General features: G+C 43.3%; 1 protein-coding gene across 1 annotated transcript in view; it reads left to right on the top strand.

The window, feature by feature from the left end:
• CACNA1S (calcium voltage-gated channel subunit alpha1 S) overlaps nucleotides 1-18,088 on the top strand; it is a 1,092,054-nt gene that overhangs the window by 597,265 nt on the left and 476,701 nt on the right. Inside the window, 1 exon segment of the mRNA XM_040424151.1 lies at nucleotides 14,706-14,816. Coding sequence (XP_040280085.1) covers nucleotides 14,706-14,816 — 111 coding nt within the window.

The raw sequence follows: 18,088 nt of genomic DNA, 5'->3' as shown, positions 1-18,088 counted from the left end.
TTAAGTGCAATGTTAAGTGCAATCATCACAAATGGTGCAGGAGGTCACATTGCGGCACCTAAAAGAGAATACACACAATGGGCATGTTATACTTGAATGTTACATAACATGTAAACCATGGTAAAGGAATTAGTGCAATAATATCAAAGTATGAAATCAAAAAGAGCTCAGGTATACGTTTGAGTCTTTTCTTTGGGTGCAAGCTTTTAACGTTACATTTTTAATAAAAGTAGTGCAAATTTTTATTAATGCAAAAATGTGCTCAAATATAGCTTGAGTCCTTTTTGTGGAATTGCTTGACTGTGGAATCCTATGGAAACAGGGCAAAAGTCAATTGTAATCCACAGGAATAATAAAGAGTTAATTGTAATCCAAAGGAGGTATAAAATGTTAGGTAAAAGCAGCATATTTTAGAACCGTAGTTCCATGAGGTTCTCAAGTAACCTGAGAAAGGGGGTAAAACAATGAGAACTTGGATACAAGGGGTAAATGATGATGGAGGGAGTCGTTACTGTATATGACCATCAGGGGGAGGACAAAATAGGGCAACCTGGAAAGAAAAACATTAAAACACTGCCAACGGGTTCTCACCCGTGAGGAACAGTCCACGACGTGGCTCCCATAAGTCCTTATTTTTGAGGAGGATGCATTTTTAGAGAAGGACATCCATGTCCTCCTCGCTGCTGAAGCGCATCAGGGGGCGCTCTTGTCTTTGGTAGCTCATAGTTGCAGCTGTTGTAGTGCACCATTGCCCTCTAGTGGTGGCTTTTGGAGTTGGCTGTGCAGACAGCCTGTTGAAAGCAGCTGTAACCTGCTGCAAGCTGGAATCCGTAGCCGTTTAATACCTCCAGCTGAAGGGGTTCTGGAAGGCAAACAGAGGGTGCCTGGGGCTGCTTCCAAGGTAATACATATATGGCTGCACCCTGGGATTGAAAGTCAGGACAGAGTTATTTATTTGCCCCACCTGTAGAGCTGGAACCGCAGGGATTTCAGGGATCACTATGGGGACCTCTGTGTTCAAAAGTCCCGCTCTGGCGGTATTAACTTTGGGCGGCGGAGTAGAGGTTCAGGCCGCCTCCACCGCACCAGTAGGTGTGCTTAGCGGAGCAGGCTTGGGCCTATTCGGGGTATTGGGACTCACAGGGAGCGGTGCAGGCTGCTCCAAGGCCTGGTCGACTGTGTCGGCGGCGTCTTCCGCGGGAGCAGGCTTAGTGTCGGCAGCCATCTTGGGGGATGTCTGGTCGGTGGCGGCTGTCTCTCCACTAGTTGCGGCATGCGCAGGCTCTGGTGACACTCCGAATGTACAGGGGCCAGCTCTGTTACAAGCTAAGAAACCCGGATCTCAGGTACGGTGATATCATAGACAAGCTCTCCCTGGATCGCCATCTGGTCCATTTTGGAGAAGGAGCGCCATCTTCCTTGGCTCCTCTGTCGGGGTGCGTTCAGGAAGTGAGGGTGGAGCCCAGAGGGAGGAATCTTCACTCCCTTGGCTCGCATTGCAAAGTTCTTGGTGGGCAGGCTTTAGAGTTCCCGCTTCTAGTGGGAAGTATTCGGCATCTTCGCGCTCTTGAGAGGGCGTTCTTGTCTTTTCCCGCTTCTCGGCATGAAGAAGCAGCGTCATTTTGCGAAAATGGCGAATTAACCCTTTGAGTGCTGGTGTGCACGTTTTAGCGCTTGGCACAGCAACAAAGCAATAAAGTAAATTTTTTGGGGTTTTGACACAATCCTCAGATCTTGCAGTACTGGGAAACATGCAATTTGATCCAGTTAAGCACACAATTGGATCCGGTTCTGCTGGCACACAGCTCGTGATGCCAAAAATGCAATGAGCAGGACCGTGGTATGGTTTCAGTCGTCTGCTTGTGGCTCTGTAATGTGGCAGGAATTAATATCTTCTGCGCTTACTATTCCAGCCTAGAAACACTAAACTGGCTCTAAGTCCCTGCTAACATTGCTGCCACCTGCTGGTGACCATAGAAATTACAGCAATTTACATTTACAAGGCTTAGAATATGCACATTTGTGAGAATATTAGATAAAATCACATTAGATGACAGTATAAATACACTTAACAGGTTGTAGCAGGGTAAAAGAGTTTCGTAACATAACCCTGGGATTTTACACATGCTGCAGGAATGTGTTCAAAATGATTTTTTACAGGGAAATATCTAAGTTCCTATTACACTGCTCGATATTCGGGACAATTACTGGGAATACTTGTCCATAGATACTCTTATTCCTGATATCTGGCCAGTATAATTGTGCCGCTGATCAGCCAATAAACAAGGAATCACTCATTTGTCTGCTGATTTGCATATTTTATCAGGATTAAAGATGTACTATAATCGTCAGCACATCTCACTGTGTAATCAGGAATGTGGGACTGATAATCGATAGAAGTGAATGAGGGAGGAATGATTGTGGTAGGGATCATTGCATCGGCTTGTGTAATAGGCTGATGCAAACGAGCACTGATTAACTTTTTTTGCAGCCCCTTGAAATAGTGCAATATGACAATGCGGCTCCCAGACCAAAAAAGGTTGTGCACCCCTGATCTAGTGGTTTAGTGAGCATTACCCCACAGGTGTTTCATAGGATGTATTGGAATTGGGCTGTGAAAATTAAAAATGTAGTTTTAGCTCAAATGTCACATTCTCACAAGTTTAAAAGGCACAAATTGTTACTCAGTTTTGCAAGTGTGGCAGTATCACATATGTAGTTGTAAACTGCTGTTTAAGTAAACGACAGGGCTCAGAAGGGCAAGAGTGTCATTTGTCTTTTGCTGGAATGGATCTGGGTGCCATATCAGATTAACAGAGACCTTAAGGTACCAGTACAGTGGAAACACCCAAGAAATTACCCCATGTTGGAAACTACACCCCAAGCAATTCTGCCAGGTGTAGTGATAGTTGTGATGTCCATAGGTGTGCCACAGTCAATTAACACTGAACAATGAAAATGAACAATTAAAGGTTTTCCAATAGTATGTTGAGTTAGGTTCAAATGTTTTATATAGGAAAAAAAAGAAAAAAAAACACTACGCAATTTCTCATGAGTACAGAAAATGTGATATGTGGTTATAAACTTCTGTCTGGGCAAATAGCAGAATTTAGAAGGGAAGAAGTGCCATTTAGATTTTATATCATAATGCCAGATAGGGTTCTGTACAGTTAGATTAGTTACACTATGGAATTCAGTACCCAAAGAGGACATATTGGAGCTGCAGTTCCTATGTTGGCCAGCAGGTGGCAACATAGGATAACAGCAATTGGAGCTTATACTATAGTTCTATGGAAATACAGTATAAGCTAGAAGAAATCTGAGTACTGCATATAGTAGCTTCCTAGAGGGGCTTACAAAAAAGTAAAAAAAAAAAGTTTAAAAAAAAATATACAAATTTAAATCACCCTTGCCCTAGAATAAAAAATACATAAACAATAAATATAAATATAAACATCGTGGACATCACCGTGTCCATGTCTAAAAATATTTATCCCATAAGAAAAATGACGTAACGGAAAAAAATATGAAAATGGCTGATTCACCATTTTTATCACCTCTCTTAGGCCTCTTTCACACGGGCGAGATTTCCGCCAGTGAATCCGGACCCATTACTTTCTATGGGGCTGTGCACATGAGCGGTGATTTTCATGCTTCACTTGTGCGTTGCGTGAAAATCGCAGCATGCTCTATTTTGTGCGTTTTTCACGCAACGCAGGCCCCATAGAAGTGAATGGGGCTGCGTGAAAATCGCAAGCATCCGCAAGCAAGTGCGGATGCGGTGCGCTTTTGACGCATGGTTTCTAGGAGATGATCGGGATGGGGTCCCGATCATTATTATTTTCCCTTATAGCATGGTTATAAGGGAAAATAATAGCATTCTTCATACAGAATGCTTAGTAAAATAGGGATGGAGGGTTAAACAAAACTTTAACTCACCTTAATCCACTTGTTCGCTTCTCTTCTTTCTTCTTCTTTGCTGTGCAGGAGGAAAAGGACCTGTGGTGACGTCACTGCGCTCATCACATGGTCCGTCACATGATCACTATGGTGATGGATCATGTGATGGACCATGTGATGAGCCCAGTGACGTCACCACAGGTCTTTTACCCAGGTCCAGAAGAAAGAAGAGAAGTTGGGCTGGATTAAGGTGAGTTAAATATTTTTTATTTATTTTTTAACCCCTCCAGCCCTATTTTAAGAATATTAAGAATGCTATTATTTTCCCTTATAACCATGTTATAAGGGAAAATAATACAATCTACACAACACCTAACCCAAACCCCAACTTCTACGCAGAAGTTCGGGTTTGGGTACCAAACATGCCGATTTTTCTCACGCACGTGCAAAACGCATTAAAATGTTTTGCACTCGCGCGGAAAAATTGTGCATTTTCCCGCGACGCACCCGCATCTTATCCAGCCCAAATCCATGACGCCCATGTGAAAGAGGCCTTACCCCCAAAAAATGTAATAGAATATGATTAAAGTCACACACACTCCAAAATGGTATCAATAAAAACTACAAATGAGCCCCCCACACAGCTCAGTAGACATAACTATAAAAAAGTTATCGGGGTCAGAATTAAAACGCCCAAAAAAACTATACATGTGGTATTGCTCGGCAGAGGTACAAAAATGCCGTGCCAAGTTTCTCGAGGTTAAGAAGCGCCTCCGTGCAAATAATATACAGTATTCTATGCTGTACCCATCTAAATTGAGAGTGGTGGTGGGCGGCGTTGCTCATTTCTTCGAAACACCCGAAGATGCTTCCCGTTGGATGGATTTAAAGGGCAACTCGCTGCAGGATTCCAGTGGATCGGGCTGACCTATTTTACAAACTGGAGTCTGTCTGAGACTGCTGAGATGACCGTTGTACTGTTGTACCGGGACTGTGGATGAGTATATCATACCTTATGCAAAGTCCCTATCTGTTTATGTCTTTTGGCTCTTTATTGGGAGAATGACTCCTCCTTATTGGAGACCCTTTCTAACGCATAGTTATATTCTGCTCTGGTCCAGTGACTGTAGTACATTTTCTGCCTGCGGTCCAGATTGCTGTTTGGATTACCCAGTTTTTCCATTCAGGAGCCTATTGTTATATCCGCATGTTAATTGCTCAGAGTTTTCTTAGAAAGTTATGTTCTTTCTGCTGTTCTACTGGTGTGTGGGTAGAGTTACTGCTGCCGCTATCTCTGAGGGCTACAAGAATGTTAAATTGCCTCGTATTGTTTACTGTCTTGGCTGGTTAGCTGAGGAATGTTATGTTTTCAAGTTTGTACTGACGGGAACCTATGGGGAGACACGATCTACATTCTTTTCTATATTCCAATACCACAGCTTCATCGACACGGATCTAATCGTGTCACATCCAGTGCTAGCTTATACTGATGGCGGATAAGGTGTCTATTATAGCGTGGAATGTTAGAGGTTTGGGCGATGCCACGAAGCGCCAGGCAGTCTTTATGGCCTTGTAAAAGTACCAACCAGCCATAGTCTGTCTTAGGCTACTTTCACACTAGCGTTCTGCTGTCCGCTCGTGAGCTCCGTTTGAAGGGGCTCACGAGCGGAGCAGAACGCTTCCGTCCAGCCCTGATGCAGTCTGAATGGATGCGGATCCGCTCAGACTGCATCAGTCTGGCGGCGTTCAGCCTCCGACTCCGCTCGCCTCCGCACGGCCAGGCGGACAGCTGAACGCTGCTTGCAGCGTTCGGGTGTCCGCCTGGCCGTGCGGAGCGTGCGGATCCGTCCAGACTTACAATGTGAGTCAATGGGAACGGATCCGCGTGAAGATGACACCATATGGCTCAATCTTCAAGCGGATCCGTCCCCCATTGACTTTACATTCAAAGTCTGAACGGATCCGCTCAGCTACTTTCGCACTTAGAAATTTTTCTAAGTTATTAATGCAGACGGATCCGTACTGAACGGAGCCTCCGTCTGCATTAATATGATCGATCCGTTCAGAACGGATCCGATCAAGCGCTAGTGTGAAAGTAGCCTAACTGAGACTCATTTACCTAAAAGTTCTCAGAGGCCCTTACATAAACCTTGGGTATCCTACGCCTATCATTCCACATTTTCTACGCATGCCAGAGGGGTCAGTGTTCTAGTACATCGAGCAATTCCTTTTGACTGTCATGCTAGTGACATTAACCCTGAAGGTCGATTTGTAAGCCTATACTGCTCGATTTACAGAGTTCAGTTCTTTCTAATAGCAATATATATTCCACCACCGTATTCCTGTGAGGTGTTGAAGCTGGTGATGCAGTTTGTAGCCCGGTATCCGCATGCCCCCATACTTATGGTAGGGGATTTTAATAATCTCCTGAACCCTGCGATAGATAAATTTCACCAGGGCCCTATAATCTCTAGCTCCACAGACACTTCACTATCTAAACTTTTACGGGAATTAGACCTACACGATCTATGGAGAATTCGAAACCCGCAGGAGCGCCAATTCTCCTGTTTTTCTACCTCACACAATTCTCTCTCCCGAATAGATCTGGCGATTGGATCGTTAGAATTGTGACCTTATATATCACGCATAGAGTATCTTCCCCGTAGCCTTTCAGACCATTCCCCAATACATGTCGGCTTACAATTTAGTAGGGATAGAAGAGGTGTCAGCCCCTCCTTATGGAAGCTCAATCCGTTCTGGATAACACTGTTGGATGAGGAAGAACCTCTTTCACAACAGATACTAGACTTCTTTAGCTTCAATGTTGGCTCTGCAGCTATGGGGACAGTATGGGACGCCCCTGAAAGCATATATATGGGGCTTATATATACAGCGAATTAAAAGACGTCAGAGGAAAACTAGGGCACTTACTGAGGCAATCCAACAGGAGGTGAGAGATAGTGAGACTACTTACGTAGGAGCGCCTTCTACAAACACTGAGTCACTCTGGAAAGAGGCGCAGCGCGAGCTCAGTGATCATATGCTACAGATAGCTGATAATAAACGTTTTTTTGTCAAACAAAGATACTTTGAGTCTGGGGAGACTGTAGGGAGTCTTTTAGCTAGGATAGCCCGCTCCCAGGACGGCCCAACTAGGATAGCATCTATAAAGACTAGAGAAGGGCATCTTACTAATGAAGATGTGGACATACTTAGCACATTTCATAGTTTCTATAAGGAACTCTATTCCTCTAAACTGTCCTTCCACCCCTGATAATATCAAAACTTACCTAGATGGGTTATCATTGCCTAAGCTATCACCTGAAAATGTTTGCTATCTAGATACACCTTTAGAATTGGAAGAGCTTAAGATAGCTGTCGCCTCCTTTCCTAATGATAAGGCTCCAGGTTCAGATGGAATGCCAGCAGAATTTTACAAAAAATACCAAGACCAACTTCTCCCCGACTCTTAGAAACATTTAATGAAGCTTTGACCTTGGGTATACTGACTGCATCCATGAAGGAAGCAATAGTGGTGGTTGTTCCGAAGCCCAATAAGGATCTGACCATCCCTGATTCATACAGGCCCATCTCTCTTCTGTCAACTGATGTAAACATTTTGGCTAAAGTACTGGCCAACAGGCTTAACAAGGTAATTCTGTCTCTCATACATGAGGACCAATCGGGTTTTATGCCTGACAGAAGTACGTCTATCAACCTTCGTAGATTATTTTTAAATCTGTAGAGGCCAATGGATACTGAAGGTGATAGAGCGATAATTTCCCTAGACGCTGCTAAAGCGTTTGACAGCATAGAGTGGGATTACTTGTGGTCGGTTATGGCGGCTATGGGCTTTGGAGCAACTTTCACCTCCTGGGTTAAATTGCTGTATCGGTCCCCGGTTGCGAAAATTAGAGCAAATGGTATGCTATCTGCACAGTTTCCCCTCCACAGGGGGTACATGACAAGGGTGGCCCCCTGTCTCCTCTTCTATTTGCAATGGCGATTGAGCCCCTGGCCTGCTGCTTGTGCACCGCTACTGAGTGGAAGGGATTCCCGTTGGGAGCCCAGGAGGAGAGCGTGTCCCTATATGCTGATGACCCTACTTCTTATGTCGATAACTCTCAGCATTCTGTTATTCAAATTATGAATGACATTATTTGAATTTGGGACACACTCAGGCTTAACTATAAACTGGGATAAGTCAGTAATCCTCCCGCTAGACCCGTCCTCGACTCAAGAATCACCCAGTACTCAATTACAAATTGTCAGTGACTTCAAATACTTAGGTGTAGTGATAACGCCATATCCAAGGGATTATGTCAAAAGAAATGTAGAACCCCTGATCTCTAAATTATTGAGAAAACTAAACACATGGTGTAAGTTGCCGTTATCGGTAATTGGTAGATGTAATCTGATTAAAATGATATTTATGCCCCAATTACTTGAGATACTGCACAACTCCCCAATATGGATCCCACAACGTATATTCTACAGGGTACGAAGTATAATCCGCTCACTGATCTGTGGGGGGGGGGGAACAGCCCAGAGTACGTCTGGAAACGCTGCAGAGGGGCGAGGAGGGGGGTATGGCAGCCCAAAACCCCTGGTTATACTTTATTTCTGCACAGTTACAACATTTTAGAGGTTGGGGTCAAGAAAATAGAGGGGGGCCCTCAGCCCGGATTGCATCCGTGATCTCACAACAGAAACTCCCTATTGCAGCGGTGGAGATAGATGAAGCGCTGCAGCACATTGGGAGACTCCCGACTATCTTACTGATGGCAAGAATATGGTCTAAATTCAAAGAAATGCTGGGTATGGTGGGGTTACGAGCAACACGCTGCTATGACGTAATCCACAGTTTCCGAGATGTTTTGATTGGAGGGCTTCTCTCCCTGGGAAGACAAAGGTATTCTAACCCTTGACCACATTCTATTGGAAGGAAGCATGAAGTCCATCACTCAATTGCAGGAGGAGTTTGGTATCCCCAGAAACATGTTCTTCCAATATTTGCAGCTGCATCATGCTTTCCAGACACAATTTAAAGATACCATACGAATATCTGCCCCCCCCCCCCCCACTATAGTTAAACAACTGTTACAGGGAGGGACCGCTAGGGGACTAATATCTTTATTGTATAAAAACCCTACTTGACAAATGCACCTCTCCGGACCCCCTGCCAGTCAAAAATAAATGGGAACGGGACTTGGGTGTGATCTCCCATGCACAATGGGATGATGTCCTAGCCTTGTCCCTGCTCTCACACTTAGCGAGTCTCAAAGACTGTCTCAGTTTTATTTGATTCATAGGGTGTGCAGAACCCCTAAGTTCCTATTTCAAATTGGACTCCGTTCCGATTCATCCTGTCCGCGATGTAAAGAAACTGAGCATCAATGTTACATATGATTTGGGAGTGCTCAAAATTGGGAGACTTCTAGATGGGGATAAGACAAACGATAACCAAAACAACTCGAATTCAGGTTCCCAATGACCCTAGTTCTGTGTATTGGGCATCTTGGATTCAGCAGGTATCACTGACAAAAAGGGCCCTGTGTGTCCAGAGGATGCTTTTTCAGGCAAGAGTGCTGATTTCTAAGCATTGGATACAGGCGTGCCCCCCCTCTATACGGGAATATATAAACAGGATGAATACTGTGGTACAATTTGAAAGGGTATTTATATGAAAAGAAATGTCCTTACTAAATTTGTTCCGATATGGCAAGATTGGCTAGATACCCCTGGCATGGCGTCTGCAGCACTACTGAGAGATTGTCTGAGAGGACCGGTTGACGTCCCTATTTTAGGACTGGGCGAGGAATAGAACTAGTGACCTTACAATAAACTACCCTAACAGTTCACGCAATATCTGCTCTCATACGTGAAGAGATCTAGGTGGTGTTAGAGCTGGAGTATATGAAGTGTCACCCCCTAAGTATACAGTTGGGATAAGGGTGGGAGGGTTTAGTTGTTATGTTAGAAGGTGACCGAGGAGCGAATTTCAATTCATTGATGGTTGTCATAAGATGTCCGGCTATATTTATAATCTGTTTATGATCTGACTTTGCTACTGATTCAATTTATGTCAAATATTGTATGATGTATGGGAACTTAAGGGGAAAAAGGAGACAACTCTTATTTGTTGTATCTTTTACAAAATATATTACAATAAAAATAATGTTTGATTAAAAAAAAGAAAGTACAACTTACATTCACATGACCGTATAAATGAGTCCGCCTCTGTTTCACAATTTTGCGCAACCGGTGTGGACCCTATCATTTCTATAGGGCCGCAAAAGATGCGGACAGCTGTCCACATCCGTTGCTCCGTGCCGCGGCCCGCAAAAAAAAAATAGAACATGTCCTGTTCTTTTCTGCAATTGCGGATAAGAATAGGCATTTTCTATGATAGCCGCGCCATGTGCGGTCCACAAATTGCGGAATACACATGGGCTGGTGTCCGTGTTTTGCAGATCTGCAATTTGCGGATTCGCAAGACACCACGTTTGTGTGAATGTAGCCTTATCCCACAAAAAACAAGTCCTCATACGGCTATGTGAATGGAAAAATAAAAAAAGTTATGATTGGTGAGGGTCCAATTTCTGAAGAGGATAAGGTGCTCTGGTGAGTGTTTGTGCCTCTTCATAGGCCAATGATATCACGGTCATCAGTCACATGGCCTATGTGCATTAATAGTCCTGGGCTGCAGTAATAAGCACAGCCACTATACAATGTACGGCACTGTCTTTGGTATGCTGTGAAGAGGTGTTGAGCTTACCAGAGATGACACCGTAGAAAAAGTTTGAGAGCACTACGTAAATGTCATAACAGGTCCAATACTGATAGCGTCACAAATGCAAACCAAAGCATACAGTCAGGTCCATAAATATTGGGACATTGACATAATTCTAACATTTTGGCTCTATAACACCACCACAATGGATTTGAAATGAAACGAGCAAGATGTGCTTTAACTGCAGACTGTCAGCTTTAATTTGAGGGTATTTACATCCAAATCAGGTGAACGGTGTAGGAATTACTACAGTTTGCATATGTGCCTCCCACTTGTTAAGGGACCTAAAGTAATGGGACATAATAATAATCATAAATCAAACTTTCACTTTTTAATACTTGGTTGCAAATCCTTTGCAGTCAATTATAGCCTGAAGTCTGGAACGCATAGACATCACCAGACGCTGGGTTTCATCCTGGTGATGCCTCTGCCAGGCCTCTACTGCAACTGTCTTCAGTTTCTGCTTGTTGTTGGGGTATTTCCCCTTCATTTTTGTCTTCAGCAAGTGAAATGCATGCTCAATTCGGATTCAGGTCAGGTGATTGACTTGGCCTTGTATAACATTCCACTTTGTTCCCTTAAAAAAACTCTTGGTTGCTTTTGCAGTATGCACAAGAAAACTGAATTGCGGCACTCACCTTCGGATGTAAAAAACTTTCTTTGTTCTTCCATTTTTTTAAAATGGTCGACAGCGGGACAGACAACATAGAATGCACATGTAAAAACCGGCAAAAGCCGTTTTTGGCGCTGTATGCGCTTCCTCTGGCCAATTTCCTTTTTCTTGTGCACTGGATTCTTGAGCTTACCAGAGAGCCACAGCCTGTTTAAACATCTGATTGGTGTCGGTGCTGAGTGTCGGACCCCCACCGACCAGATATTGATGACCTATCCTGTGGAGAGGACATGAATATTAAACTCCTTTTAAGGCATCTTTCACACGGGCGTGTGCGCCCGTGTGTATTGCGGACCGTATTTTGCGGATCCCCTTTTAGACGGGTGCCGTTCCGTGGGCATTCCGCATCACGGATGCGGACCCATTCACTTCAATGGGTCCGCAAATCCGGAATGGAAGCACGGAACAGAACCTACGGAAGCACTATGTGTCCTATCTTTTGCGGAACGGCCAGATCGCGGATCCATTCAAGTGAATGGGTCCGCGATCCGCTGCGACTGCCCCACGGACTGTGCTCGTGCATTGCGCACACGCCCGTGTGAAAGAGGCCTAATATAAATAATTTTCCATGGCATGCTACATTTTGTACATCCTGCAAATGAATAGAGAACCTGCTGTTAAAAGTATCACCCCAGCTCTGCTATAACATCATGGGACAGGAAGAGGGTTGAATAAGATAAATTGTTACAAAGTCCTTTCTAACTTGGTGTTGTTCAATTACTATACATCACCTTTAGGGCTTATGCACACAACCGTTTGCGGCCCCCAATGCGCAATTTGCGGCCCCCCAATGCACTGCAACAATCCGTGCGGCGGCTGCAGACAGATCCAGACCGTGATCTGGTCCACACCGCAAAAAAGTAGTGCATGCACAACTTTTTTGCGGTGCGGAGGCACGGACAGAAAACCCACGAAAGCACTCTGTAGCGCTTCTGTGGGCATCCATTCCGCATCTCCCAGATTGGGGACCCATTGAAGTGAATGGGTCCGCGATCCGTGATGCGGGATGCACACGGCTGGCACCCGTGTATTGCGGACCCGCTGTATGCGGCCGCAATACGGCCACGGGCAGCACACGGTCGTGTGCATGAGACCTTATCTTTACTTTTTCATTTCCATTTTATTTAACAGCACTGATAGTACTATCATAAATTTGCAAACCTATCTTTGATATTTGGGGAATGCTGCAAAAATAAAACTTCAGAGAAAGCAGTGTCGGAATATTTTACACATTTCAGTTTGCATCAAAATATAAATAATGCTAATTTATATGTGTAACGGATCTTCTGATACCCCGACTGCGTACCTCCGTTGATGGATGCTACTAGTGCTTCCCGAGGACTCCAAGCACTCACTCGACACTGATACCACCACAAGGAACCAGGAACAGGAACAGCTCTTACAAGAGCTAGGAGTTATAGCCCGGAGACTGTACACGTATAGCAATCCCCACAGACATGAGACGAGGCTCTATGTTGAATGTAAAACAGAAACTCTTTATTGAACACACAAGCATTGACTTATATACACATTTTCCAACAAGGGTACCACTCCAGTGGACCTGGTTGGGAACTGAGGACATGACATAGCAGCCAATCCTTTACAGCTTTACAGTTTAAACACTCAAACTAACCCTATTCAACAAACACAATGGCATTGTCTGTGACGCAATTAACGAACACAATGGCATTGTCTTTGATGCAAATCAACAATGAAACAACATGCAAACAGACATCTTTACCCCCTCCATAATAGATTGAATAGGAAGAGAGGAGACACATGTGATGGGATTATCTCCTGAGTGTATCATAGGGTGATCTACTCATCTAGGAGTCGGCTGCTCTTATAGCTATCTTAATCCCATCACTAACACAATCATTGGGGGTCTCAGTGCAGAGTTAACCCTTTTTGTGTTTCCTGAATCCACACCATGCACTTTTAATGGTCAATAGGAAATATGTGGCATTAAATTCCACACATAAATCCGGGTTCATAGTTTCTTGTAACCACAAAAGGTCCTGAGGGTGTCTCCATAGTTCTGGGTCCATAGGTCCGTAGGAAGGAGGCTGTCCCTCAGGCTTCTCCAGCAGCCCCAGTGACGGTTCAGTCCGTCACATTATGTATCTCAAAATTTCTCCAGGCTTTCAGCATTTCTGCAGCTACAGAGTTGTAAAACGTTCAAGGGTAAAGAAAAAATGTAATGTTGTACAAAGGTTCAAAATCACCTTTCTATGTAGGCGCTTAAGGTTTAATATATGGAAAGATCTAAAGCTGGACCTCTAATTTTGGTGGTATACAGTACAGACCAAAAGTTTGGACACACCTTCTCATTCAAAGAGTTTTCTTTATTTTCATGACTATGAAAATTGTAGATTCACACTGAAGGCTTCAAAACTATGAATTAACACATGTGGAATTATATACATAACAAACAAGTGTGAAACAACTGAAAATATGTCATATTCTACGTTCTTCAAAAGTAGCCACCTTTGCTTTGATTACTGCTTTGCACACTCTTGGCATTCTCTTGATGAGCTTCAAGAGGTAGTCCCCTGAAATGGTTTCACTTCACAGGTGAGCCCGCTCAGATTTAATAAGTGGATTTCTTGCCTTATAAATGGGTTGGGACCATCAGTTGCGTTGAGGAGAAGTCAGGTGGATACACAGCTGATAGTCCTACTGAATAGACTGTTAGAATTTGTATTATGCAAGAAAAAAGCAGCTAAGAAAAGAAAAACGAGTGGCCATCATTACTTTAAGAAATGAAGGTCAGTCAGTCAGCCAAAATATTGGGAAAACTTTGAAAGTAAGGCTATTTGACCATGAAGGAGAGTGATGGGTGCTGCGCCAGATGACCTGGCCTCCACAGTCACCGGACCTGAACCCAATCAAGATAGTTTGGGGTGAGCTGGACCGCAGAGTGAAGGCAAAAAGGGCCAACAAGTGATAAGCATCTCTGGGAACTCCTTCAAGACGTTGGAAGACCATTTCAGGGGACTACCTCTTGAAGCGTCAGCAAGAGAATGCCAAGAGTGTGCAAAGCAGTAATCAAAGCAAAAGGTGGCTACTTTGAAGAACCTAGATATGACATATTTTCAGTTGTTTCACACTTGTTTGTTATGTATATAATTCCACATGTGTTAATTCATAGTTTTTGAAGCCTTCATAGTCATGAAAATAAAGAAAAACTCTTTGAATGAGAAGGGTGTGTCCAAACTTTTGGTCTGTACTGTAATATATATATTTTTAATGTACAGTGAATTTTAACTATAAAGGCAAGTACTCTGTAGTTGTCTTTTGTGTACAAACAAGAGTTCATTATCTGTCTCTTATTATTAGCATTATGGACAGACTGCTGAATTTAGTCATGTGTCAGACATCCTGAATGTAGCTTTCACTGGAATCTTCACTGTTGAAATGCTATTAAAACTAGCAGCTTTCAAAGCCAAGGTGAGTGTTTAACAGAATGCCATTCTGAAATGCATGCTATTGCCTTGAATACATACCAAAATATGCATTTTAACTGCCAGTTTTAACTGCCATTATTTAACCCTTTAATGACCAAACCATTTTTCACCTTTTTGCACAGGCCATTTTTAGCAAACCTGACATGTCACTTTATATAGTAATAACTTTAAAACACTTTTACTATCCAGGCCATTCTGAGAACGTTTCTCGTACATATTGTACTTCATGACAGTATTAAAATGGAGTAAAAAAATAATAATTTTTATTTATAAAAAAAATACCCAAATTTACAAAATTATTGAAAAATTAGCAAATTTCAAAATTTATATTTCTCTACTTTTATAATAGATGTAATTACTCCAAAAATAGTTATTACTTTACGTTCCCCATATGTCTACTTCATGTTTGGATCATTTTGTGAATGCCATTTTATATTTTGGGGACGTTAGAAGGCTTAGAAGTTTAGAAGCAAATCTTGAATTTTTCAGAAAATTTCCAAAACCCACTTTTTAACCACTTAAGGAAACAGGTTTATACCCCCCTAGTGACCAGGCCCCTTTTTTTTTTACAAATGGGCACTTCACAACTTTAACGGTTTATTGCTCGGTCATACAACTTGCACCCAAATGAATTTTACCTCCTTTTCTTCTCACAAATTACAGCTTTCTTTTGGTGGTATTTGATTGCTGCTGAGATTTTCGTTTTTCTTATATTATTCAAAAAAAGATCGCAATTTTCTCTCAAAAAAAGTGTATTTTTACTTTTTCTGGTAAAATTGTTCATATATAATTACATTTCTATACAAGTTTGTGTCAGAATTTATTGTGCTACATGTCTTTGATAAAAAAAAAAAAATCCAATAAGTGTATATTTATTGGTTTGCGCAAAAGTTATAAGCGGTTTACAAACTATGGTACAAAAATGTGAATTTTGAAGCAGCTCTGACTTTCTGAGCACCTGTCATGTTTCTTGAGGTGCTAGAATACCAGGATAGTATAATACCCCCCAAATGACCCTATTTTAGAAATAAGACACCCCAAAGTATTCACGAGGGGCCTGGTGAGTTCATGTATGATTAATTTTTTTTTTACAAGTTAGCGGAAAATGACACTTTCTGAGGAAAAAAAAATAATAAAGTTTCCATTTCTGCTAACTTCTGGCAAAAAAAATAAAAATCTCCCACGGCCTCACTATGCCCCTCAGTGTATACCTTAAGGTGTCTACTTTCCGAAATGGGGTCATTTGTGGGGTGTGTTTACTGTTCTGGCATTTTGGGCGGGGCTAAATTGTGAGCAACCCTGTAAAGCCTAAAGGTACTCATTGGAATTTGGGCCCCTTTGCGCACCTAGGCTGCAAAAAAGTGTCACACATGTGGTATCGCCGTACTCAGAAGAAGTAGGGCAATGTGTTTGTTTTTTTGTTTTTTTCTTACAAAGTCTCATTCCACTAACTTGTGACAAAAAATAAAATTTTACATGAACTCACCATACCCCTCACGGAATACCTTGGGGTGTCTTCTTTCTAAAATGGGGTCACTTGTGGGGTATTTATACTGCCCTGGCATTTTAGGGGCCCTAAAGCGTGAGAAGTAGTTTGGAATCCAAATGCCAGCGGAAATATTTTTTTATATATTTTTTCTCACAAAGTCTTCACTAACTTGTGACAAAAAGTTCAATCTTTCATGAATCAATATGCCCTCAGCGAATACCTTGGGGTGGCTTCTTTCCAAAATGGGGTCATTTGTGGGGGGTTTGTACTGCCCTGGCATTTGACGGTCTCCACAATCATGTATGGCCAGCATTAGGAGTTTCTGCTATTCTCCTTATATTGAGCATACGGGCCCTAAGACCCCTGTGTGCCTGTCCTGTGTCACGCGATCCCTACACTAATAGTGTACCTGTGTGTACTCCCCCTATGCATAAGCAGGCTGGTCAGGACAGTCAGGACAAAAAACGGTGTTGTCACGCCTTATTCCAGCCCTGCTACAGACACAACATCTTTTTCTTGGGAACGGTGAGTTTGGGGTACCAGATAGACACTCGGGAAGTGTCTGTCATGTAGCCGCTAACTACATCTCAGGACTTGCGGCACGGACCCTCCTGGATACAGGATTCCGAATGATTTCTTCCTGGAATTTAGGAAGGATCGCGTTCTCTCAGCCTTACTGTAGAGAACAAAAACTATTATACACAGCCATAGAATTAAATAAACAGACACCTTCTTATACCAGCGTCTGGTGCGGCGGGACACTAAATAGGGAGCCAACATCTGGTCATTGAAGTCCAACCCTCCCATGTGAAGGTTATAATCGTGGACAGAGAGGGGTTTCTCAATTACTCCAGTTGCCCTTTCAATTTGTACAGTCGTGTCTGCGTGAATGGTGGACAGAAGGTAAACGTCCCTCTTGTGCCTCCACTTCACCGCGAGCATTTCTTGGTCACACAAGGCAGCCCTCTCCCCCCGTGCAAGTCGGGGGAAGCCCCGGTGACTAGGTCGTGCGGTGCCACAGCATTGAATTCTCACTATATGTAAGTGCCGAAAGAGGGCCACGCTTGTGTAAAAATTGTCCTCCGTATAAGTGGTACCCTTTGTGGAGTAAGGTTGACACCAAGTCCCAGACAATCGTTGCCACTGCTCCCCAGGTAGTCAGGGCATCCGACCGGCTCCAGTTTTGAGTCTTCCCTCATAGACACTAAACGATATGTATAGCCTGTGGCCCTTTCACAGAGCTATACAGTTTGACCCCATACCGGCGCGCTTGCTGGGGATGTACTGTTTGATGCCAAGGCGCCCGGTAAAATGTACAAGGGACTCGTCTATGCAGATGTTCTGATTGGGGGTATACACATCTGCAAACCTGGATGACAAATGGTCTATGAGGGGCCGAATTTGTGGAGCCGGTCATAAGCAGGGTGGCCTCTTGGATGACAGGTTTTATTGTCAGTGAAATGCATAAAGCGCATGATGACATCAAACGTGCCCTGGACATAGCAGCAGAGAACATGGGCATGTAATGTATTGGGTCTTAGACCAATAGGACCGCAATACCTTTTTTTTTAGTTAGACCCATGCTGAGGATAAGGCCTAAAAATATTTTAAATTCGGAAACTGTGACTGATTTCCACCGGAAGGGCTGGGCATAGAAGCTTTCCGGAATGGCGGTTATATACTTGTGTGGCGTAGCGGTTGGTTACGGCCACAACTAAGTCATAGCGATCCGAGGTGAAGAACAGCTCAAAAAACTCAAGAGCTGT

Source organism: Bufo bufo, chromosome 3 (assembly GCF_905171765.1).
Source record: "Bufo bufo chromosome 3, aBufBuf1.1, whole genome shotgun sequence".
NCBI lineage: Eukaryota > Metazoa > Chordata > Amphibia > Anura > Bufonidae > Bufo > Bufo bufo.
This window is presented reverse-complemented; position numbering and strand designations above follow the sequence as displayed.